Source organism: Melospiza melodia, chromosome 5, assembly GCF_035770615.1.
Source record: "Melospiza melodia melodia isolate bMelMel2 chromosome 5, bMelMel2.pri, whole genome shotgun sequence".
Taxonomy (NCBI): Eukaryota; Metazoa; Chordata; class Aves; order Passeriformes; family Passerellidae; genus Melospiza; species Melospiza melodia.
The window spans coordinates 1,165,582-1,192,112 of record NC_086198.1 but is presented as its reverse complement, the minus strand read 5'-3'; the positions used below and the strand labels follow the sequence as shown (position 1 = coordinate 1,192,112).

General features: G+C 41.4%; 2 protein-coding genes across 9 annotated transcripts in view; both read right to left on the bottom strand.

Moving 5' to 3' along the window:
- Positions 1 to 10,197, bottom strand: part of ZDHHC2 (zinc finger DHHC-type palmitoyltransferase 2) — a 34,209-nt gene extending 24,012 nt beyond the window's left edge. Inside the window, exons 1-2 of the mRNA XM_063155960.1 lie at positions 10,093 to 10,197; positions 855 to 881 (exon numbers count right to left, since the gene is read on the bottom strand). Of these exons, the coding sequence (XP_063012030.1) occupies positions 855 to 876 (22 nt within the window). The 5' untranslated portion in view covers positions 877 to 881; positions 10,093 to 10,197. The remainder of the gene's footprint in view (positions 1 to 854; positions 882 to 10,092) is intronic.
- Positions 10,198 to 18,382: 8,185 nt separating this feature from the next.
- The window catches only part of MICU3 (mitochondrial calcium uptake family member 3), a 51,636-nt gene continuing 43,487 nt past the window's right edge, over positions 18,383 to 26,531 (bottom strand). For 4 of the 8 annotated variants that reach the window (XM_063155953.1, XM_063155958.1, XM_063155954.1 and 1 more), the window contains 2 exons: positions 25,609 to 25,683; positions 18,383 to 20,667 (listed from right to left, as the gene is read on the bottom strand). In XM_063155953.1, coding sequence (XP_063012023.1) covers positions 25,615 to 25,683 — 69 coding nt within the window. In that variant the 3' untranslated portion in view covers positions 18,383 to 20,667; positions 25,609 to 25,614. The remainder of the gene's footprint in view (positions 20,668 to 25,608; positions 25,684 to 26,531) is intronic. The other 4 variants (XM_063155951.1, XM_063155955.1, XM_063155952.1 and 1 more) reach the window with 1 other exon arrangement.

Genomic DNA, 26,531 nt, shown 5'->3' with positions numbered 1-26,531 from the left:
CTTGATGAAAAGAAGGAAATTTAAGGTTCCCCAACACATTTTGCTGATAATTCTAATGTGTTTTGTGAGCAGTGCCCTCACTTTTTTTTCCCCTCCCACAGAGTATGGAGCAGCAAGAAACTGAAATTCAAAGCCTGCAGATAACACTTCTATACTCATACAGGGATGAGATCCCTGAACTAAGAAAAAGTTTTTTGAGCAAATTTCTTAATTGACAAACATGTTTTCTATGTGAGGGAGTTATCAATGACTTAATAAAATCTGCTGGAATTACACAAACATAAAAAGCTCTGCAACTCTACACTTTACACTTCCATGTTGTGCTGTAGTATTAAAACAGCATCTGGAATAAACAATCTAAACATGCTACAGCCTCAGGGAAGGAGCTGTAGTGACTGCTAACTAGGCAGTTTTATTATATTCTGAGAAGGCTACATATCTGAATGATTATATTTCTTTAAAAACATTAAAAAGAAAATGCAGAAAAAAATCACCCCCCATTTTAAGTATGCTGTACCTACACAAATACACTGCTTTTACAAGAGCTTTTACAATCCTGCTTTTACAAGAGCTTTCCATATTATGAATAATTTTTTTAAACAAAGAAAGTAAGGATTGTTTTAGTTAACATATCAGAAAGCCAGTGAAAAGAGTAAAAAAATTCTAATTTTTCTCTCCTCTATTTGTAATGGCTATGGTAATATTCAGGAACAGCAAGATAATAAAAGGTTCTGAGGAACAAAAAAAGTACAAATCTATTCTTTTAAGTTTGACTGTTTCTCAGTTCTACTAGTTAACTACTGTTCTATTCTGATATATGAATTACAACTATAAACAGCTAATAAAAATCTTACCTTTTTCTCCAATATTTGTCATTGTCACTGGAAAAAAAAGAAAAAAGGAGATAATAAAAATCTGTGTTTAAATAGCAAATGATGTAACTCAATATTTAAACTTTTTTTCAGCCAAAGACGGAAGAGTAATCATCAAACAATACACGTTTAAGGTCACACACTATGAAGCTTTTATGCTGTGTACATTTATCACGAGAATAAGTACACAGTATCCATTGCTTATAAGGTTTATTTGGGTCCTCTTCCCAGGCTCATTTCCTGATAACTAGGACCTCCAGCTATCTGAAGCTGCCAAAATTTAATCCAAGAAAAGCCATCTCTGAAGAGCAGTTATTTCTTCTAACTGTGGTTGCACAGCTTTCACTCTTTATGTTCTTTTTGTTGCAGTGCAGGCATCAGATTCTAGAGCTGGTTTTTGACAGCAATATTTGGTGATACCTTAGATTTTCAATGCATAAAAACTGAAAGTAGACAAAAGTTGCATTTCCTTTAAGAAATTGCCCACAGATTACAAGACAGTAAGAGAGTGAGAAAGGGCAAGTGTGTCAGGCATACAAGGGGGCACACAGATATCACATATCAGTAATTGCATTTTCCTCTCTTGGTCATATTGTTCAAAATTACTATCCCACAACAGGTATCTCAGAGAGATCCGAAACTCCAAAGATCAAAATCTCTTTTAACCCAAACCACTCCACCACCCATGTCTCCATCCCAGTTAAGCAGTGTACAAGCTGGGATACACTGGTGCCTACAACAGGACAGCAGATACACAGAGCTCTCCTCCACTCCTGTTTCCTAACAAAAATGATTGCACCAGGCTGATCTTCAAGCAGCAGGCACAAGGCAACTCCTGCAGAAAAGCCCAAGAGCCATGCCATCTGACTGATGGATGGAGCACAGGCTTGGTGATTGAGTTAAAGCCAGCATTTGAACACATCCTGCACACTGCAAGGGTGGGCCATGGCCCCAGACCCTAACTAATGCTCTGGGAGAGTGAACACTCAAACATGAATTATTCTACAATTCTGCAATTATAAAATAGGTCTATTAAAATGGAGATTTGACCATAGCTCTAGCAAAACAAGCATCTACCTTACCTGAGGTTAAGCAGTAAGCAATCGTCTTTATATACCTCCTCAAAAAAATCATAAAGATATCACTGAAGTTGCATAAACCACTATAAAATAGTATATTCTGCCTTCAGTTTTCTGAACTCTTTAGAATTTGATAAGCTGAATATTCACCTAGACAACTGCTAGAGAAATCTGAAAGAATGCACATGTACCTTTGACTCTGAGATGCAGACATGCTCCCCTACAATAATGCAAAAGAATTGTAAAATTGTAAGAAAACAGCCACGCACCAGCTGATTGTTTACAAAACAAAAGACATCTTCAGAGCTGATATGCAATTTAAAAGTGATGGAGTTCTCAGATTAAGACAAATTAGCCACTATTCAAATTCTGATTTTCTTTCTCCACTTGGAACGGTCAGCAAAGCATGCAGAAATTTTGCCAATCTTCTTGCAGTAACTACTCTCTGCTAATTAAAAAGTCACAGCCAAGCACACATTGCAGAATCACCAGTTTCAAAACAAAATCTACTAAATCAACCTTCACAATAATTTGTGGTATTTTTCTCTCCTTACAAGGGAATGCCACAGAACACTGCTGTGAAAGCAACTGTAATCTTTTTTCCGCCCCTTATCTTTGGATAAAATGTATTTATTATTGTGTCTGAGACATCTAAATTTTCCACAATGCCTACAAGTAAAGGACAGACAAATACAAATTTAGTCATTTCTACCACACAGCAAAGCTAAAATTCCTGTCCACCTCCAGGAGGAAAGGCACTCCTCAGAGTCTACATGTGCAGAGAGGACTGTTTTCTCAGCTTTTACAGCATCTAGCCTGGAACCCAAATGCTCCTGACAGTCAGGACCATGAAGTCTCAGAAACCAGTGCCAAGAAGTCCAGTTAACCCCAGCAGGGTGAGAACATGTGTTTGGGTTTTGGTTTTTTTGTGGTTTTTTTTTTAATATATGTATCTTGTCATTTTAATTTCTTTTACCATCGAGTAAAAATCAGAAGTTATTTCATGCACTCCTGAGCTGCAACCACTGTACAAGAGCAAAGCAGAGAGGAACCAGGCTGAAAAGAGATGCCAGTACCTTCAATCTTACCATCATTCTTCTCCACACATATTGCCACTGGTGTTTATTTACAAGGAGACTGGCTGCACTGCCCAACAAACAGACAGTGACAGAAAGGAACTATGCAGGATATCCAGTAACCTGCAGGAAGTGAAGTACCAGTCCTTCTGCTCATGCCTTTGTGGCAGAACTAACCAACAGGAAAAAAATGGCTCTTACAAATCAACATGCTCCTAAATTTCTCCTAAAGCTTTAAACTTTCTCATTTTGTTGAATGACCATGATACAAAGACTGTGAGAGTAACTACAAGGTGTTTACCCTAAGATCACACTAAAATTGTACTATTTAAGAGCATGGAAAATAATTTTCTAATATGAAAAAAATCCTTTAATTTTGGATTTGATCAAAGAAATGTTTGCTATTTTCCCTGCCTTCTGAATAGCACACGATATGTTTATTTAAACCAAATTTTATATTTTTTAGTAGAATCATTTGTATCAGTATTTCTGGCAGTTTTCTCATTTCTGTTTCAAGGGGTTACACTCACTGTGGTGAAAAGTAGGTCAGACTGTGCATTCTGTCATTAATAAATATCAGCTGAAATGCTGCAAATGCACTTGCTGATAGTTAAACAGCACAGAAATGATATGGGTTAAAAGCATTTACGTCTATGATGACTAAAATAAACACAAAGGACATGGCAATCCCAACTGCTAAGCAATTTCTGAGAGAAAACAGGGTAAATCCCTTTGAGACCAAAATGGAATGATACTCTTGTATACCCAGAGATTGAAATAATTACAAAAACATGACCTGTCTTCAGGAAATCATTAAAAAGTTACAGCTTTGTTTGCCTGAGGTACTGCAGGGGCCAATTTCATTAAGAGTCACCCTTGCACTGCTAGAGCACGGGATGCACTTACAGTTCAGTGCCAGCAGACTGTCACACCATCAGGGCCTCTGCGGTCCATTACCAGCTCCCAGATGGTGCCCATCACAACCAGGGACAGGCACAGCCTTCAGCCACGGCAGATGCCAATTTCCTGAGCCACAAACGTCGCTCCCTGCTTGCCACAAGCAGGCAGGAACAGGAACAGCACATCCAGCAGTCAGTGCCACCAAGCAGAGGACAATTGCAAAGGTGACGGAATGCCGTGCTTCAAAACGATCTCAAAAAGTCCAGGGTGGCTTCCATCACCAGCTTAACTTGCTGGGAAGAGAAATCACATCACTAGGCACCTTGCACACTGGGTCAGACCAAGTGGAGTTCCCACTTCTTCGATTTCCACTTGTTTTCTCCAGAAAGCTTAATTCTCACTCGCCCATGTAAAAACTAGGTAGATGTCCATCTCCACATAGCTAGAGACATGGTAAGACACACAGCTAGCACAAACCCGAAAGATTTTGAAAGATAAATTTCATATCAAAATGTGCATTGGTTTTGTAATGTTAAATTTTGCTTGACTTCTAAACCCAAAGTTTCTGAACTGTAAATGTAATGACTAGATTTAAAAATAAGGCAAAATTTAAAAAGGGAAATGAGATAAAGCAAATAATATTTTAAAGCTGCAATGAAAGTGGATCTACAAAATTTTGCTATCATGTTTTATATACTTTTTTAAAATATTTAAATCTCTGGAATGGGAAAACAAGATAAATCTGACGAGACTCTGCAGCCACATCTATAAATAGCTGGGTCTCTCAAACTTTTATGAAGTTTAACATCTTGGATCTGATTCACAAAACTAAGTACACATTTTATCTTTAAAGCATATTTGAAGCTGTAAAACACTGATCTATAGATGCAGTTTTACTCAGCTCTGTGCATACATAAAAGTGTTTTATAGTTTTGACAAGTGTTCTGTCATTGCCTGCAATAGTCCTTTGGTAAAAATATCAGTGCTTGCAATAAAAACCTACCTCTCTGCTAGACAGAGCAGTGATTTGCATTGATTCAGAGAGACAAGGTGCCTCCAGTGCTTTGTTTCAGAACAAAAGTAATGAAAATATTCCCAGGATATTTAAGGTTGGCATAGGTAGCCATCAATAACCCATACATTTGCATTTGATGGTATTTGTAAATGTTTCAGAAGATTCATTTCAAGCCTGTGCCCATCAAACTGCACCACTGTCCACCTGCCCAGCAGCAGCTGCTATTTGGCACCTTTGCAGGAAAGGTCACCAAACCACTGCTTTTGTATAGGGTGTGACTAAGAACTGTCTTAATCCTTCTTCTTTACAAACTTCCCATTTACCTTCCAAGTCACAAACACAGACTGAATGAAAAGTGTCCGGCTCTACCAAAGTCGCAGACTCTTGTGCTGCCAGTACTGCCAGACACTTCTCAGCAAACAAAAACTGACAAGAACAACTGACAAGAACAACTCCTGAGGTTATGTATCAAGCAGTGTTAAACCTTCACCTGAAAACATAATCTTGTCCAGTAACTGTATCATAAACCTTATGTTTTCAACTTCAAGCCATGGTTTACATTTCAAGGCACAAAACCCACTGGGCACTACATGGAGAGATAACCAGCCCTGCTTAACACAGACATCAATTTGGCAGCTGCCTTTGACACTCTGAGAAAGCATTCAAAGGAAATTTGGGAAATGCACAGGAGCACTGCTGGCTATAATTCAGAAGCCAATTCTACTTCAGCCACCAGTTTTGAAACTTTTCTCAAAGTAACCACAGATGTCAGAAGAGGGGGGAAAAAAGAAGGTAGTGTTTCTAAAATATGGAATAAAAATGCAAACTTTCTTGGACCACAGTACTTTTGTACCTTAGCAGTGAATGTGCAGACAGGGCATTATTTAACCAGTGTTTGACTACAGCCAACTGCAATGTTAAATGTACTTTGCATTTCTATAGCCAAACCTAAGCTCTAAATGGTTACAAGACATAAGCTGCAAGTACCATAAATCCTTTAATCTATCTGGAGAACATACTGAGCAAAGAGCTCAAATCCAGCTGACCAAATCCGGGGTCTAACTCTTTTTCTTTTTAGCTTTTTTTCCCCCTCCCACCCTATCACATTCTATCTCCTTATTTGCTGCCACTTCTGATGCCCTGATGACACTCTGCCAAGCCCACAGGGCACGTATTAATCCTTCCTCTAAACTGTGATGAATTAAGCAGCTTTACATCCTGTTATAATTCCATCCCACTGATGGTTCACAGGGTCAAAAACCTCAATTCAGCACTAATCAATCTGATCCTCCAGCAAAAATCTTTCATGATCATTAACATCTTTAGCAGCTGGATGTCATTCCATGCTTTCTGAAGGTAGATGTGGATAGCTGTGGACAGAAACCAGTCACATATTCTACACTAAAACCAAAGATGAGACTTATAAGCATTCCTGACAGTACTGTGAATGTCTTGTTGTATCCCCTCTTCAGCTATGCTCAAGTCATTTATTCTTTTCCAAATCAGGCAAATCACTCACCAGGTGGCAATATTTCCTCCCTTTCCCTTCACTGGAGTAGTCACAAAATGCTTATTGCTCGTTTGTTCCACAGTAAATCTATTTTCCTTCTTCAAAATTACAAATTCAAGCTGCATTTTCTGACAGGATTCCCTGAGCAAGAGCATTATCCTGTGAATTAAAATTAGTTCCATGTAAAAATGGATCAAAACTGAACAAAAACATCCACTTTCTATTGGATAGAGAATATCTACAGGATAACCCTTTCATCAGCTAAGCTGTTATTTTTCCTAAAAACATCTGTCACAACACTGTCAATTTTTTTACATTTTCCTTGTGATATGCACCTCCAAATCCTGAGCAGGGAGGAAAACAAAATGAAACAAAAGGATGTCAGTGTCTGCATTTGTCAAGAACATTTCTGACAAACAGCTGTCAGAAACTGCAATAACCACTGGCTCTGCCCTAGGTAAAGCATGGAATCGATAACTCCTCCAAGTCCCTTACTAACCTGAGTTAGAGATGCATCTAAGAAGGGAAATGTAAGAATTTTTTTTTTCCTTTGCATGCAAAGTACGCAAAGATTTTAATAAACACCGAATGTTCATTTTCAGGTTTTCATAAAGAGTGAATCCAATGTGCATTTTCTGAGTACAGACACACGGATACAGGTGCTGGGGTTAAGTATTTCATTTGCACTCCATGCTCCTGTTGTCCCATGTATCCTAGGTTGAAATTTCAGTAGCTTGAGCTATCAAAGTTCACTGTACTCACTGTGTGCTGCTTGTATTTCCCCATCCTTTCTAGAGAAAGAACAATAAATCTATATCCCTTAGGATCTCATAAACACACTCAACTTATTTTTTAAGGGAAAAAACACTTAAAGACACAGTAATTTTAAACACAAAGTTATTCAGGGTGAAAAAAGAAGTACTACTACTAGACAGGGCTTGTGAGATGACAGTACTGGCAAAATCAAGAGAATTGCACTGGATTAGAGGTAAGCAATTTTTAGTTGAGTGCTTTAAGACCAACTCATATACACATTTAATTCCAGTATTTGTTCTACATCCAGCAGAAAGAACTGTTTGCTAGTGCTCAACACCTTTCTCCTTCTTGTTAAAGGTTAAAGCTGCATGAGCACTTATGTGAATCCACTAATAAAAGAGACAGAACTCTAGACATGGCAATACTAGTGTTAAAAACAGTAGGCTCATTTTTCTGTTTATAAAACCCCTTTTTGTTTCTAAAATGCTACTCAGTACTGTAACTACTCAGCTTTAGGTATATAAGGAATCAGCTTAGTAGATTTCTTAAAAAAAAGAAGCCCCTCCTATAATGCTTGGATGAAATTTAAAAAAACCAAACAACAACAACAGGATGAAATTGAAAAAAACCCCATCAAATAAACTCTAACAAAAAACCCCACAAATCCATTCAAAACACTACATTTGAAACACTTTCTCATTATTAAAAGCTCAAAGAGACCACTCACATTACAACAGGGTCCTTGCCAGGTCCTACTGCACAACAGTTAACACTGCTCCCTGTATGTTGTCAGCCCCAATGACAGAAAGCTGCAGAAAAAGCCCCAGCTATAAACGTCCTCTTTAGCACTCAGTGCTGCAGGAATAAAAGAAGCACTGAACAGACAGGCTGGCTTCAAAGCACTGAAATGCTTACAGTCTATTCCTGCCGTTGGCTCTCGTTCCCTGAGTTGTTAGTTATTCCTTCTGTTGTTTACACTAAAGATTCATTAGTAAGACAAAACATGAGCTTATTTTATTTTAATATGCCAAAAATGAGGGAAAACATCCAGATATAGATAAAAGATGGACTTACTGGAGATTGTGGATGACTATTACACTGAATTAAAAACCTGGTAAGCCAGCTCCCACTGGAACGTGTGGGGGTGGGTGGGAAACAAACAAACAAACAAACAAACAAACAAACCACCCTTGTCCATTGAAAGGAGTTCAGTAAAAGATGCTTTAGCTGAGCCCCAGGATTTCACTTCCTCCCCCTCCCACTGCAGGCCTTTTGCTTTGAGGGGTTCTCAGGGAATCAGTGAACCACAGTTTATAGTCTGAAGCAAGTTTCAGGCATGTCATCTCTTTAAGAGGTACCTACTTTCAGGTAAGCTAAAACCCACTCTTTCCCTATTGTACAGTTATGCAAAATAAAAAATACAGTAGAATACTGAAGCGGTAGTGCCCAGAAGAAGCCTACTGCACCCACCACAAGGCTGCGTACATTAGAACATTAACTACAGAGAGGCTCTTCCCTGGAACATCCTTGCCCTCCTCGTGTCAGCTTACAGCTCTCCTTTCCAGGCTTGCTCAGTCAATTCCCAGAATCCAGGAAAAAATTTGCTTCCTTGTGCTGGAGGTACACACTTCATTGTTCCTCTCATGAGGGCACAGTAACTTTATCGAAGAGTGTTGTTTAAAATGAACAGATTTGAGTGGTGTTAGCAAAGAAAAAAAAAAGCAAAAAGCCTAACCTCCAACACAGGAACTACAGCAAGTCTTGATAGAAAAACCAGAGGTGCTAGGCCTGGCAATCACCTTTTGCTTAATTCCTCAACTGCTCTGCCAAGCATCCATAGGACAAAAATTCTACCAGTCTTCTATACGCAATTAAAAAAAGATAAAATCAAAAATTAGGTACTAGACTGATAAGATTTTCAACATGAACAGCTGAAAGCTAAGTACAACTAATTTATATTCCCCTGTGCCATTATGCTGACACTGCTACTGAAACATCAGTATGCCACACATTAGCCTCTAAAAATCAGATTCAATGGTTTTCTACAAGATACACCGTAACAGAACCAAAATCAGGAAAAAAAACTTCCAAACCAAGGGAGGCGGGTGAGCCGGTCATTTGAAACCCTTCTGGCTCGGCTGCTCTAAAGCACACAAACCTCACATCACACCCTGCCCCCGGAGTGCGCTCAGGGACGCTCAGGGTCAGGGGCCGAGGTGCGCGGCCAGGATGGCTCCCCAGGGCACGCTGCTGGTACAAGGAGGGGAGCGAGAAGTTGCGACAGCTGGGCATTTTATAGCGACTGAAGGGTGGCACAGGGAGACTCGCGGGTTTCCTGCTGCCTGTTCCTGTTTCCACGTCCGCCCCCAGTAGCTCTGTACCTGTGTGTGTGTGCATGTGCGTGCGCCGGCCGAAGGGACGGCCAACCCCGCTCAGCCGCCGGCACGGCCGGTCCCCTTCCCGTGTCGGGGCCGGGCGCGGCCGCGCTCAGCGCGCCCCACGGAGGGAAATCCCGCCCGTGGGAGAGCGCCGTGCGCGGCTCCCCCCGGCCGCGGGAGCGGGACCGGGCGGACACCGGGCAGCGCGGATGCCGCTCTCCCGCCCAGGGGCCGGGGCGCGGGGGAACCGGTCCAGCCGAGCCCAGCCCAACCCAGCCCAGCCTCGGACACGGTCCGGGCGTGGCGGCGGCGGCGGCAGCAGCAGCAGCAGCAGCAGCCGGGGGTGGCCCCGGCGCCGACAAACAACAGAGGCGGCCGCCGTGCCCGTGCCCGTGTCCGTGTCCGTGCCCGTGCCCGTGTCGGTGCCGCCTGGCTGCGATCCCCCGGCAGGGGCGGCGGCGCCCACCCGCGTCCCGCCCGCCCCCCGCCGCCGCGGCGGCACTCACGCAGGCAGAGCTGGGTGACATAGGCGTAGTAGGACCAGCAGAGGATGCTGGAGATGAAGAGCACCGGCACCCAGTAGAGCAGCCGCTGGCAGCGCCGCCGCACGCCGCCCCAAGCGCCCGGCGCCCCGGCTGCGGGCGGCGCCGCCATCTTCCCGCACCGCATCCCGCCGCCCGCCCGCTCGCTCCGGGGGCCCGGGCCCCGGCCGCGCTCCCCGCCGGAGCCCGCCCCGAGCCCACCTCCCGGCGCGGCCGCTCCTCCCACCGCTCCTCCCCCGGGCTGGGCAGGGCCGGCAGCGGGGGCTGAGCCGCCCCAGGGCCCGCGGCGTCCCCGCGGGGTGCGGGTGTCTGTGCCGGGCCGGGGACACGGGCACGGGCACGGGCACGGACACGGACACGGCCGGCAGGTTCGGGGCGGCGGCGCAGCGGCCCCGCCCGGTGCAGGGCGCGGCTCCGGCCGCACGTGTTTGGGCGCTGGGGCGGGCGGCGCCCCGGGCTCGACGCTGCTCCCCCGTCATCCGCCTCTGGCAGCGGGATGGCGACGCTTAACTGCGCCCTGCAAGCGCTTCAGAACCCCGGTTACAGAAGAGTTACCCCGGCTGCCGCGTTCGCGAATAACGCTGCGGAGCGCAGCGAACGGGAGCGCGGGCTGCCGTGCCCCGGCGGGCAGGAGGCGCTGGGCGGCCGCGGCGGGCAGGCATGGCTGGCTTGTGGCTTTGGGCAGCTGTTCGTGCAGGGGAAGGTGGCGGAAGGTTGTGCTGACTCACCCTTCCCCGAAAGGCTTCCCATTGCACTCATCGTAATGAAACGCTTGTGAACTATAACAGCAAACCCTGCCTGCGTTAGGTTGCGTGCGCCTTAATCGTGGCTGAATTATCATTGCAAAATCAGTAATGTCGAGCACGGCCTGTAGTGTTTCTGCAATGTGCTAGAATCTCTCAGAGCATCAGCGGTGCAGTAGGTGGGAAGTAGCTGGTTGATTAAAATGGGTTTGGACTTTGAAAAAAACCTTGTCTAATATCTCATGCAGGAGACTACACGTGAAGATAAGTAATCACTATCTGGAAGGCATACAACTGCCATTGATTGAGAAAAAGGCTGGGAAAGAAGAAAAAATTGGAGAAAATAAGGCAGAACCAATGGTAGGTGTTGCTGGCAGGTTCCAGAGTAGAAAATGGAGTAGGTATAGTATGTTTGTTGAAGAGACATAAAAAAGAAGTTGACCATATGGCTGCAGTGTTTTTATGTGATGCAAAATCATGCACCCCTCTTACAGTAAGATCAAACTGAGTGATTTCAGTTAGCCACAATGAACTGAGTGAATGATCAACACATGATAATGTATTGAGAGGGATAATATATATATCCCATGGCAGTAAATCATCCTTGCCTATTCAGGAAAAAGGCTTGTATATCATTCTGAAGGGCTCAGCAAAACCGTCTCCTCAATGTATGGTTCTTACAGTAGAGGAATGAACAAAATATGCTACCAAAAGATTGGACCAGAATAATTTAAGAAAAGATTCTGCATAATGGCAAATTATGTATTATACATTTAAAGGTGAAGAGACAGGGAATGGTGCTGAAAAGCTAGATTTTATATTCCTGCATGCTATAGTTCTCAAACAAGAATAAAGAGACTGAAACCAACATGATGCAGACAATAAAAGCTTTTTATTTCACCTTAATTAATCATCCAAGTCATTGCTGAAGCCAGCATTTTAATAGAACATTTAAAGGATTTTACTTTACTATGTTTTAAGGAAAACATCTGTGATTATTCAACACAGATTTTAAAAGCAGAAGGAGTAAGATTACCACTGCCTGAAGGCAAACCCCATGCTCTGCTGGCAAAAGTTAAAAGAAATGAAGGCAATTAAATTAATTTGATGGCTTTTTGCGCTTATTTGGAAATACGTGCCAGTGACCTCTCTCAGGTACCAAGGATAATGCATCTGTTGTGTCCTGTGTTTCCAGGGAGACATGTCTGTACCTTGAGAAGTTTGCAGCTAGATGCTGTGTATGTAAGGGTGAAGTAGGTTTTGCATCGCCTTAGGGGCTATGAAAAGACTTCTCCTGTAAACCATATTAAAATGCTGTATGTGACACAGGGCTCATTAACAACACATGCCAGGGAAACACAGTAAACACTAGAGAAGACTTTATAACATAGTCATTTATTCTTTGGAGTCTTAGTTATTATAGAATATTATGCATATAGAGAGGTGGCAGTTTGCCAGGAGTGTGGGAATAAAAAGATGATGTATTACAAAGGCCTTAAATTATATCATACAAATTCTGTTCAGAAGCTTTTCATTATCGCCTCATGGAAATGGGCTTGTGTAGTTCAGCATTCTACCTTTTCCATGGCCACTACCACCCTCTGCTCACTGCTCACTTTCACAGTAATCAGAATTCTCTTATTTCATATGCTAGTAATTACACGAATAATAGCTATAGTGTATGCTTTACCATAGCTCCAAAATCATGGTTTTCTGGTTCAAAATTAGTGAAATAAACAGGCAAACTTCACTTTAATTTAGATGGAACAAAAAATCTTGCCCTGACTAATACTCTGAATTACCTTGGAGCATCCTTTGGTCAGAGAGCTGTAACGAATCCCTCTCTCCTGTCCTTGTGTCTTTTCCCCATGGACATAGGCTATCTAGCTCCTTTTCATATCCATAGTTACTTTCTATTCCTTTCATGGCTCTCATCACTCTCCAGCTGGGACACAAGGCATCTTTTCTGATGTGCTTTTCCTCCTCTCCCTTCCTCTGTGGTATGACCTGCAGAAATTTTAGGTAACAGCAGAAAAACTCAAGAACAAGCATATTCAATTGTGTTATGGCAGAAGTAAGTCTTGGGATAGTCCAAGCCATTGGGCATTACTGGAGAGGTTGCCCAAATCAGTGTACTTGGGCTTTGTCTCTACAGTGAGAGAGGTTACTTGGGACACAGGTTATTGCTGCTTGTATGAAATGTTCCAAAGAAAAAGAGAGGAAATGAAGGTAATTTTCTTGTCAGGAGCTGGGCTGAAGGAAGCTGGGGTTTGAGGAGGCAGCTTGAGTGTTTGGCAAATTGAAATAAAATGTTCTTGTCATAAGTGGTGCTGCTCAGGCTTTCCCCTCAGGCAAGGTATATGCAAATGATTGCTGGTAGAGTTTTTAAAATGTGTCTCTCCTGGCATACATTTGGGTATTTCTAACATTGCTGCTTCTGACATTTCTCTGTACCCAGTTGTGCAAAGGGATGTTAAAGGAAGGGGTCACCACCCATAGCTCTGGGGCTGGGCATCATCCTTCCTGCTGGCCCCCGGTGTGGGGACCTGATGTCTGTGTCCCTGGCTGGTGAAAGTGGCTCAGCCAGCAGCAGCTTCAACAGCACCTCTGTTAAGGGCTCACACAGGTACCAACAGCCTGCACCTCTGTTAAGGGCTCACACAAATACCAACAGCCTGCACCTCTGTTAATGGCTCACACAGGCACCAACAGCCTGCACCTCTGTTAAGGGCTCACACAGGTACCAACAGCCTGCACCTCTGCGCAGGCTCACACAGGTACCAACAGCCTGCACCTCTGTTAAGGGCTCACACAGGCACCAACAGCCTGCACCTCTGTTAAGGGCTCACACAGGCACCAACAGCCTGCACCTCTGTTAAGGGCTCACACAAATACCAACAGCCTGCACCTCTGTTAAGGCTCACACAAATACCAACAGCCTGCACCTCTGTTAATGGCTCACACAGGTACCAACAGCCTGCACCTCTGTTAAGGGCTCACAGAGGCACCAACAGCCTGCACCTCTGTTAAGGGCTCACACAGGCACCAACAGCCTGCACCTCTGTTAAGGGCTCACACAAATACCAACAGCCTGCACCTCTGTTAAGGGCTCACACAGGCACCAACAGCCTGCACCTCTGTTAAGGGCTCACACAAATACCAACAGCCTGCACCTCTGTTAAGGGCTCACACAGGCACCAACAGCCTGCACCTCTGTTAAGGGCTCACACAAATACGAACAGCCTGCACCTCTGTTAAGGGCTCACAGAGGCACCAACAGCCTGCACCTCTGTTAAGGGCTCACACAGGTACCAACAGCCTGCACCTCTGTTAAGGGCTCACACAAATACGAACAGCCTGCACCTCTGTTAAGGGCTCACAGAGGCACCAACAGCCTGCACCTCTGTTAAGGGCTCACACAGGCACCAACAGCCTGCACCTCTGTTAAGGGCTCACACAGGCACCAACAGCCTGCGCCTCTGTTAAGGGCTCACACAAATACCAACAGCCTGCACCTCTGTTAAGGGCTCACACAGGCACCAACAGCCTGCACCTCTGTTAAGGGCTCACACAGGTACCAACAGCCTGCACCTCTGTTAAGGGCTCACACAGGTACCAACAGCCTGCACCTCTGTTAAGGGCTCACACAGGCACCAACAGCCTGCACCTCTGTTAAGGGCTCACACAGGCACCAACAGCCTGCACCTCTGTTAAGGGCTCACACAGGCACCAACAGCCTGCGCCTCTGTTAAGGGCTCACACAAATACCAACAGCCTGCACCTCTGTTAAGGGCTCACACAGGCACCAACAGCCTGCACCTCTGTTAAGGGCTCACACAGGTACCAACAGCCTGCACCTCTGTTAAGGGCTCACACAGGTACCAACAGCCTGCACCTCTGTTAAGGGCTCACACAGGCACCAACAGCCTGCACCTCTGTTAAGGGCTCACACAGGCACCAACAGCCTTTCCCCTTCTCCCCTGAGGCTGACAAGGCTGAGGGCCACTGGTGAGACACACACGCCTCCCTCCTCTCGGCCCTCACCAGCACATGCATTGTGGCAGATCCCCAAGGCACAGCCTCCCTGGTTGTCTGATAGCCCTGATCCTAGAAGATCCTAGATCTTCTTCCCTGCTGCACAGTCCCAAATCACCAGCAGTCCAGCGTGGTGCTCAGTGCATTCTGAAACAAGCATCCTCCCTCCCCACATACCCTGGCCAAGTACTCTGGCTGACCAGGGCTGTCCCTGTTGCTGTCTCTGTGAGTGTTGTCTGGTACATTGTACATCTCTAGGTTTGGCTTCCTCCCTTTGTAAGGTCCTTGATCAGATGACATTAGTGAAGCAGGCACTCCCTCCTTCCATTTGCTCTGACTGGTAGATTCCAGCTGCGTTCAGGTATAGAATGGAGAGTGAAAACTCTGCCTCTTTCTGAGGAAGGCATCTTGACATGCTTAGCATGCAGTCCTAATTAAAAACAACTCCTTTGCAAGTCAAGAGAGGGCTCTTCTCCTCTCTGTAAGCAATCTGATACGATGGAATACTTCCTCCCCCGCCAGGTCCCATGTATTCAGTGGAGGAGGAGGAAGAGTAGGACAGGAAAACACATATTTACTCCTACACGAGTGCAATACACAGAGCAGCAGCTAGAAGCAGGAATACACACAGACAGACTGACAGGCACGCAGCACTCACTGAGTGAACCAGCAGCCCTGCAGGGATGCTCCTGGCCTTCCTGACAGTGACTGTGCTGCTTGCATCTCCCCAGAATGTTTGGGTGTGGGACCACACTTACCACACACAGGAAATCTCCACAACATTTCTGGCGTAAGATATTACCAGGAAAATGTATCTTGTATCCCAGCTGGAGTTTGGGACCATCTGTGTATGGTTGATAGCTCCTGGCTACATGAAAACCAGCAGCTAAGGAGCCTCCCTAGTCTCAGGCTATCTGTCAAATGTACTTTCATTGAAGGGCTGGCCCAAATGTGTTCAATTCCTTGCTTGGCCTCTCAACCCGGCTTAGTACTTAATTATTTGCAACTGTTTTGATATCCAAACCTAACTGCTGTTGTATGATTTTTTTTTCTTAATTTTTTGTGGCAATTTTCCTTGTTCTCCACAGGAGAGGCACACTTAGCTCCTTTCCAATTCCTTCTTTAGATTTCTTGATTTCTACCTCTGTATTGATACAGTACTGTATTTGTCAGAGTCTGCCTTCAGGGAAGTTCTTTCAAGTCCTATTTGGGCTTATTATCCACCCACTCTTCTGTCACTTTCAGTGGTAATTTTTTCATTGCATTGTTTTATTTTTTTCCCCTGATGCATTCATCTGGGAATTTTCCCTTCCTTCCTGCTTTTCCTTTTGTCTCCTAAGGTAGGAAACGTGGGAAAAAGCTGAATCTGTTCCAATCAGCGCTAGTTCCTGTGCAATGGAGATCTATATAGTGCCCTAAAGTCTCTGCTTAGGCAAAATTCAAAACCCCTGGAGTAAAAAACCCTTCAAGAAATATGTGAGACACCTTATCCCATGCTGTGTGCCCCATTCCAGTGCTTTCTGTCCTATGGAGTAGAAGTTATGTGATTTAATGGTTGACACCAAAAGCAGACATCTAAATTTAAAATTACCAATCTGATAACCTCCTTTTTCTTCCCCCCCCCCCCCCCCACCCACTTCTTCCCAACAGGGTGGTTTAAAACTGACTTTTGCAGCTTCTGCCCTGAAATGTCTTGCCAGATTTGAGCCACTCCATGCCTTGGTCACACATCTAGGTTTGGCTGTTGTCCAGGGATGAAATACCTGCCTATGTTCGTGCTTTGTGTTGCTGGGATCCTCAGAGTAAGTCTGCACAAAATGTAGCAGCAGCCACATTTTCCTTCTTTCCACTTCCCATGGAAATGTTTTACCTGCCAGACTGCAAGCCAGCTGTGGTAGTTTGTCCACTGTCTTCATGAAATGACACAAAAAACGCTGCAAGGGCCACAGCACAGAGAAAGTAAATGGTTCAGCAGCCCCTCACAGAATGTGCTTGAGACAGCAGAGACTTCTGGATTCCAGTGTTTGCTCCCTGCAGTGGGTTTTGTGACACCGTTTCCAAGTGCAAGGACATTTTTTTGTAAAGCCTAGGTAACTAGCTTCAGACTCAGTATTTTATTGCAGAGATTAGAATACCTGAAAGTTTATTTTTACAGGGTCATACTCTTTTGAATCTAGGTTATAGCTTCTGAATCAGGGTTAGAGTTAAAAAACCCCACAGGTAATACATTGCTTTTTTCTATGAGTATTTGTATGTACAAAATTATGTATTTTAATAAAAAAATTTCAAGTGGGTAGTAGTATTTTCATAGAATACTACTAGCTAATTGTAATGTTCATCTGTGGGAGGAATTTTTAAGTCAAACTAGTGGGGAAAATTAACATTATCCATTCAAGATTAAAGCACATCCCTGTATTAAATTGTATGTGTAAGAAAATAAATGCAATATATCCAAGGGCAGTATCTGCTGACAGCTTCAGGGTGCCAAATGCTTTCATGGATTCCCAGATATAGGGAAAAATACTGTGCATTCAGACCTCACACATATTAAAAATATTCATCTAAGTTTTGGCTTTTTTTAAGGGGAATTCATACTTGGTATTGCTACAAATTAGTTCCAGATCCATTTTTGAATAGTGATTTTTTGGTCTGATTCTTTTCCTTCTGCAAGAATGAGTCTCAAGTTCTTTTCCTAGACACTGTCTTGACTATATCCTCAGTGGGACAAGAGGGCAAGACACGTCATTAGGTAATGATCATCATATCACACAATGTCGCATCAAAGTGAAAAATTCCTTTTTCCCCCCTTTACTTCAATGCATTTGTATGCTAATATTTAGGTGGAAAAGAAGAGATCAAATAACTGCAGAAAGCAGGCAGCGTGACTAACAAAGTGCTGAAAGTTACTGTTCAATACTTTGGGTTTTTTCCCCTTCAGGCTGATCATGTTGTGTGTCACATAAAGTGACAATCTGCAGTGGAAGGAATATGCAGCTGCTCCGGGCACCTGTGGGCAGTTCCTGAGCACTCTCTGAATATTCACTCGCATTATTACAGTTTTCTCAACTTACAGAGGGCAACAAGAGCTGCTTTTAAACAGAGCCTTAATTTATGCAACTTTTCACACAATTTAGTCGCAGCGTACGCATCTCCTGTGCTGCCAGGGTTTTTGCTGATTTTTAATAAGGTTTTACTGAGCCCAGTGACTGTTGCTTATCCGAGGGGTGCCTCTAGAGCAGATGGCATATGCCATTACTGTGCCTTGCTTTCACCCGTCCCTGCATTTTCAGGTCTTCTATGCAGAATTCTGTGGCTGAAAAGCGAAGCTATCTAAAGAGATGACTAAAAGAAGAAAACAAGTCTATTTTTTTGTCATGGCAAGATGCTCTAATTCAAGGTGCTTACACATTCATGTTACCAAATTAAAAAAAAAGATTGTGACAAAAGAATTTGAATTATATACACGGCAAAGAAAATTAGTTTTAAGTGCATTTATTTTGAAATAAACAAGAATATTATATGTATATATTCATATTTATATTAAATAATTTTATTAAACATGAAGAAAAATAGTCTTAAAAACTAATCTGACACTTTCACATTCTATTTAATATTAAGTAACTATAGATAAGAAATGTATAGAAAAATGCAAAAATTGCTTCAAGCCAGCCACAAAAGCAAAGTGCACTATTGCCTGGGGCAGTGGAGCAGTAAAATGGTGATGGTACAGCTGCTGCCTCCAAGGGGAGGTCACTGTGAGTGACAGCCACGAATAAAAAGGAAGGATGGGAACCCCTTCAGTGACTCCCAATGTTTTCTTCTCTCTTCTTTGTCCTTTGCCACTGAAGTAGCAAACTGGGTTTTGCATGTGCTGACAAGAAGCAGTGAGACAGTTCTGTGTACCGAGACAATACACTGAATAATACAGCTGATTCCCCAAGTGATCACTCAGGGACTGCAGCTTACCTCTGTTCTGCTCTGTCAATTCAAGAACATTTATCTCAATTCATTTGATTTATTTCTTGCTGTCAACAGTTTAGGGACACCAAGGTGGAAATTTTGAATTTATTTATACTGAAATATTAACTGAAGTATCATCCTTTGATAGTTTTCTGAACTGGCCTGGGTTTTGATTTTTTTTTTTTTTTTTCAGATAAAAGCCACACTTAGCAATTTTTTTTTTTTTTATTTTTTACAATTCTCAGTGTGGAATTTCTTAAAAAAATCTTTCTTCTCGTTTTGTTTTGTTTTTTCTACCAGAAATATATGTTACTATAAATTAAGCATTTCAAAACTTAGGTGCACTGTTACACAGACACCATACATCTATTCACATGACATTTAAGCTGATAATTGAGCGACATGTGCACTGAATAAAACTGTAAAAAGTTTTATTTCATGATTTGGAGTAGTAAGATATCTAAAAGCATTATTTTAGTTCTGTTTTGATTGTCTGATTACCAAATATTTCTGCATCTGATGACAATTTGTTGACATTAGTTCAAGTGGATGCGTACTCAGCTGGAATCATTTCATGCCACAGTCTTTTCCTAAACAGATACAGATTTATTCAAGATCCAGTAAATCTCTTCAAGAAGGGTGTAAAAAATATTTGTTCTTGTTTGTGTGGATTTAATTCCTACTACCTAACAATAATGTTAATAGGGAGTAAGGAAATATGCTGCTGCTGAATAGCAAACAAGTAATATTCAAATAATACTACTTAGTGTTGTTCTGTACTGTGCATGCATTCATGTTTTGTTTTGTTTTTGCTTTGACACAAACACAAGCTATTTATCTAGTTTTCAGATATAGCATTCCAGAGTAGCAAATTAGACAACTATAGCTTCTATTCAGTGCCACTTCATTAAAAGTGCACTATTCACAATAAACACATGAATTTGTACTCTACCTGAAACATACCAGTGTATGGCAATAAAATTTATAATAAATATTACAAAGTGTGTGCTACATGAATTTGAACATTTTGACTTGTCTTTGACAAACTGCTTGTAAAACATCTTAAAATCTGTACTATTTTTTAAAGGATAAATTCATAAACGTAAGACTTGAAGAATCTGAACATTGCAGTTCATACAGTACTTTTCCTAGGTAAATACCTATCATTCACATTATAACCATAACAGCTTACTCCTTGTAAAATAACAGCCTCTAAGACTTTAATTTGTCCATTCAACTCACGTGTAATTGTTATGCTACTTAATGTAGTCTCATTTTCAGTTTAGCACAAACTTTTAACAGTGCTCATCTGAAAGTGAATTCACAGTCTAAGCTGATGCAGGCAGTTTCTCTTCACTGCCAAACATCTTCCTGCCCAGGTGTAAGACTTATTTTTGTTTCCTTTTACATCACAAATTTATCTCAAAATAATAAAAAATAATATTCAAAAGGTGTTCTTACAAAAGAAGGCTTTGCCCACTCACATGGCATAGTTAATTCATCAATTAAATGAAATCCATACTGAAAAGCAGTTTTAAGAGTCGATGATCACTACACTAAGTGGAAAAGAAGTTCTGTGTTTTCTACTGCAACTGGAAGATTCGCCATTCACCTGGGTTAGTTTGTTCTTCGTTAAGAATTCATGGGAATAAATAATTTTAGCCAGTGCAGATAATCCTGCTTTCTTCCTTTATCTCAGCATATCTCGTCTCCGAAATTGCTTCCACAGATCTCTGAGATGCTCACTGGTTACAGTCATCACACAAGAGTAATATTCCTTCCAACCATACTTCGGAGTCTCCTGGGAAAAGTGAAAAACATACAATTGGAAAAAAGATACCATCCACTAAATTCATTAATTCTACCTTAAGTTTTATTCAGACTGATACACGCTAGATAGTTTTTTCAATATTAAAATATTTGTAGATCAAACCTACCCTCTGTAAAATGAGGGTTATAAATCCATACATAGGTTAAGTATTCAAAAGGCATCATCACCTCACAGCACACAATTAGCATTCAATCAATAGCCTATTTATATTAAAAGATGCAAGAAAATATTTCCTCTTTATTCAGGTATGCCCAGCTCCCTCTCTAGTTTTGTTCCTCGCTTCTTTGTATTGACACTGTACTAAAAAGTTCACCTATGACCCCAAACAAAAATCACAGAAAATTATTGATGTTCATTAAACTGAGGCACTAAAAGCCAAATACCATATGGGCAGATGACATGAAAGCTTCTGTATATTAGATTAACTTAATCTTAAATTTTAGTTCTGCAACATGAATAGTTATCCACTGAATGGAGAGGAAAGCTGGCCAAGGGCTGGCCTGGGAGATTCGCTGCTCTGTGCTCTATGCTCTCTGTATTTATCACTGGATCTCATGATTTCTTCCACTGCTCCTAACTCCACAAGTCTATTTTCATAGTAAGTGTAAAAAATAGATGGAGAGATACTAAGAAATTAACTCACTGTGAGCTAAAACCAGGATACATGGTGAGACTGTCCAATAGCCTGTTTTGGTTGAACTGAGTGAAGATGTTAAAGAAATTGCCACACTGCAGTACAAGAAAATCCACCACTGGACACTGAAGCCTACATCTGTTTATTCTTATCCCTCATCTTGTTTAGTTAAAAAGCACAGAAGTTTATAAAGAAGTTGTAGATATTCAGCACACAATTCAATGCACAGTAGTATATGATGACGTTAAATTAAATATTGGAAACCATACTTACATGAATGCATAATTTAGCTGATATTTATAGTCAGTCTAATGAAAAAATGCATAACTTGCATATTGTAGTGCATTATTTAACAAAAGCATATTCAGTTTATTAAGCTGTGCTTTAAGATATGCATTTATTTTTTATTTTATGAAACAAGTTCGGAGAAATGTTCATGAAAGTCATTAAAAGAAATGCTGAAATACACTGACTATTCATCTACTTATTTCTCATGTATGCACTGTTGTTGTATGTACTCTCAGTGTACCAAATCCCCAGAAGGAACAGCTTGTGCACATGTTCTGCAATGCTTTCATGTTTCACTGGAACATTCTCCTCCCCCTGTATCCAGGTACATTTTTAAGCTTCTTGTCAGGTTTAGGATCAAAAGCCCAAGTTCTGCAATTTCCAATTACTTTTGTAACATGAGTCAGGAAGATGTGCCTAATCACACACTTCTCACCTCTCTGCTTTAGAGAAGAGGTAAACAAAAGTCTCTTCAAACACTAAGCAACATCCTCTTTCATTTTTTTAAAGCTGTCTTTTACACTAGATGTATAAAATTGCTGTGTACTAGGAAACTATAGAAATAAAAAACTTTAAAGATTAGCTACATGAAAAATTTAATTTCACTTGACAGGATGAAGTGTTTACAGAAGAAAGCAATTTATAGTTGAAATTGCTAGAAATGAGGTTCTGAATCCATGCTTCAGTTTTTAATGTCTTTTTCAAAATAAATTTCCTTCCTTGCTCAGTCTCAAGGTACTATTTTCAGCTATTAACCATTACCTTCTAAAAGCTTGTAATCAGAAATTTTGAAAACTCACAATATTCAGAACACCCAGAAATCAATTATTTCAATTTAAAAAAAATCTTAAGATTCTCAGAAAATTACTAGTACATAGAAATTAACTTCTAGATTTACATTTGTGATGTCATAATTACTTTCATTACTTCAGTAGTCAATAAAATCACAGTTATGGCCTAAGTATCTATTACAGTTACTGAGCACATTTAGCAAACAGCACTTTAGATGGACTTGAATCCCTTCATAAGTTGGTCTCTAGCATCCCTTTCTGGAAATTAACTTTGAAGGGCTTTGTTGGAAATTTCCTAGATAATCCTGTCAAAGGACATTCAAAGCAGAGCTCTCCTCGGTGCTGTGTCGGGCAGTTCTCCACAAAGGTGTTTGTTCAGTTCTCCCTGCAGTGCGTGCAAGGCAGTACCTGCACACACTGCTATATCTGAAAACTAGATAAATAGCTTGTGTTTGTGTCAAAGCAAATGCCCAGTCAGGCTGGGTGCCCTGCAGGGACCACACACAGCCTGTACAGCTGCTCCCCGAGGATTATTTATGCATTATTTATGGTCAGGGTACAACATTCTTTGCACTGTGGAGTAATGGCATTAGTGCCTTTCAGAGATATGTGATGTACGGCACAATGAGCTGTTTATTGCTTGTCAGAGTGCAGATTCACAGTGGGGTATAATCTATGGCAAGCCTGCCAAGTATCTTAATCTCCTTCACCAGAGTTCTACATTTACCATAGAAAAGCACAGTGTTTCAAAGCACAATGAACTGCACATTTATATTTGGAAAAAAAGTAAAATTAATAGTAGTTGCATTGCACCTAACTGTGAGATGTAGTTGCAGCTGATTTTTGTATTTTATGTACATTTATGTGCTTCTTTGGACATCAGACTGAAATTTAATTATCTATTCAAATTGTTCCTTTCAAATCTCCAATGATTCAATTTTTATTATCTTTTAAAATTATAAACTAAATGGAAAATAATGATTTTTAGAATTATGTAAAATCCACTTTCACTCCATAATGTATGGCAAAGACAGAACTATCCCTATTCTACGCCACAGTACTTTGCCAAATCAATTCACACGCCTTGGCTAAAGGTTCCATTTCCATTAGTAGAAGTTTACAACAAATCCGAAGAAATATTATGAGTTAGGCGATGTTTTGCACCAGCCAACAGCTGGTTACATCACTGTAACCAGCCTGGGCTTGATCTCAGGGGTCTTTTCTGACCTTAACAGTTCTGGGATTCTGATCGGGATAAGAAGCAGTTGCTCAAGGGAAGAGCAGGAGCAAACTGATGTGTCAGCAGAGCAGAGAGCATTTTATGTATACAAGGCTTACACTGTATTCTTCAGTGCACAGGCAACAGGTATTTGATACAGACCTACCACCCAAACAAGCTGGGATACAATGAGAATTTCTGTTACATCCAGGAGCTCCAGGTGGGAAGAAGAGCAGGGTAAATAACTAGAGGCTTCTGCATTAACTCAGTGAGGGTGACTGTAGCCAAGTCCATGCTGTGAAAACTAACCTGATTTCTTCTCTCTCCAAATGGGTAGTGTAGATGTACTATAATTCAATTTTTTTTTGAGAATGACTTTATACAGAATGAACAACATCTCCCTTTCTAAACCTTTTTTCCCAGTTTACATCATCTCAGCATATGAACTAATTAATTTAGTGCCTGAATTTAAATCTGACAAGGTGTTGATGTATGTATACTTGATGCTTTTACCAGTCTCTCTTCCTGTCACCAAAATAATTTTATTAGGTTTGTTGATTAGATACTGAATTGCTTTGTGTCACTGCATTTTCTTCCACTTGGTCACAAACCCTTCACTGAAATTATTAGGGAAGCATCATGGCTATGTAGCATTTTGCCAATTTCCTGTAAGAGCTGTTCCACGTATTGAAAAGTTTACAGTTTAAATAATACTTAACACGAAACTACAATATGGGTTTTCACAAAAAGACAAAGTACTTCTAATAACTATTTTTAAAAATACATGAGAAAAGAAGAAAGGAATCTTTGAAAGTCAAAAGTTTCAAAGATATAAAGTTACATAAGATTAAACTGAAGCCATTACTTCCTCTCATGTGACTAGTGACTTGGATTACCGAAACATTAAATTTTAAAAAAATTTAACTACTTTATTAGTAATTTACACTTCCCATTAGTAATATGGAGAAACCAGACGCTCTGGTAACATCAAATTTCTTCTTCTGTCCCTCACATAGCTGTACAATGCTTCAGTATTGGGGGATAGTATTGAACAAAAAGCCTCAGCTCAATATTGTGGCTCAGAATTAAAGCCAGCAGGGGAATGAAGCCGAACCCTCCTGGCTCAGGAGCAGGAGATGTGCTGGGCTCCTCACAGGTCACTCAGAGCAGACTCTGGCCATGGGGCCTCGCTTGTCGTGGTGTACAGAACATCTGGGGGCCAACAGCCTTCACAGCAACTCCTGCAAAGTCTTACAGGAAAGGAAAACCCCTTAAATTGCCGAGGAACAAACCCTTTATGGAAGAGGAGAAATGTCTACTAGTGCAGTGTCTATGTCCCCTGTCTGCTGTGACAAAGGGTTTCACGACACAGCTACAGCATATGCACACCCCAGTTTCCACACTGAAATCTGCAGCATACAATTGAACTGAACAGATGGACTTTCATGTAGTGGATACGTGAAAAGGGCCATGGTGATTATGTGTGGACACAAAGCTGATTTTTCAAAATTGCTGGTACAGCATTAATTGAGGCAAAAATACATGATTGCTTTCAAGAATGTAGCAGTATAAATCAAAGGATAATCAAGTCACTGAAAGTCAGAAAAATCTGCCTCTACAATCTTCCTTGGTAAATACTTATTAGCTAAAGGTACCTGAGAAATTATTTAAAAAAAAGTAATGGCACAGACAAAAAACAGCAACAGAAACTAAGAAAAAATACTTTTCTACTTTCAAACACAATACAAAACCACAGCTGGCTCACAAAACAGTGACAGTGTGAGTCACTCATTACCAACTCCAGGATAAAATTCTATTGCTTCAGTCAAAACACAACACGACGCCTTGAGCTACTACATTGCTTGCAGCCAAATAACCTATTCCTGAGCTTTGGAACAGGAAACAAAAGCAGTGACAGTTCAACATTCAGCCATTCCTGCAGGCATGCCAGCACACTCAGGCTGGTGGCCAACACATACCGTGATTTATCTGCTATAGAGCTCCTTCCTCACGCAGGATTTGAAAGTAGTGTACCTCTGTATAGGTTTGTAGCCCTGTGGAGCAGAAGATGGAGAAGTGTGCAGATGCAGACAACACGTGAAGGCAGCCAGGGGTAAGCATAAGACAACGGTATCATGAAAATACAAAAAAATGGCTTTAATTGACAAATTGCTAGGAGGTACAGTACAGTATGTGTTATGCAAAATGTTTATCATTTAGTCATTGATTTTCAATACTTCCGGTTTAAAAATGGAATTTTTAAAGGAAAGGAAATCTTCCTATATATTTTTAAATTTTAAAAAGAAAGGGAAATAATTATTTTAACTAAACAGTAAGCAAAAAAAAAGCTTTTCATGTTTGAACATTTAGTAAATTTATGGCAATACTCCGACTGGCCACTTGATGGCAGCTGAACATATGAGTTTGCATCAAACTACTAAAACAAAAACAAGGTTTCAGGTTGTGCTACAAAATTGCAGAAAAAGAGAAGTTTCATTTGGTAAAGTCTTTAAGACATTTACTTTTCCAAAATCGTATCTGAAGTTTGTATTAAAATGAACATTTATTGTGTTCCTATAAGAGGTAGTACTGACCCTCCTGAAGTTTTTAAGCTTTTAAATAAGACAAACTTGCAACATATTGACTGATGTTTCAGAACTGCATTTTCATTGGACTTGTGTGACTCTTTGCTTTTAAATAGGTTCACTTTAGTCCGACTGCATAACCACAAAATGCCCTTTTCTAAAATACATGGTCCCAGTACCAAATCCTGTAATGGCCTCAAGATTCAGGGCAAACCTAAATAGTGAAACAACTTTTAAAAAGGTAGAATTTCTAAGTATAAGATGTTAATTGTAAAATTGTACTTCAAATCACAGGCCTGAAACAGTTATTTTGGGAT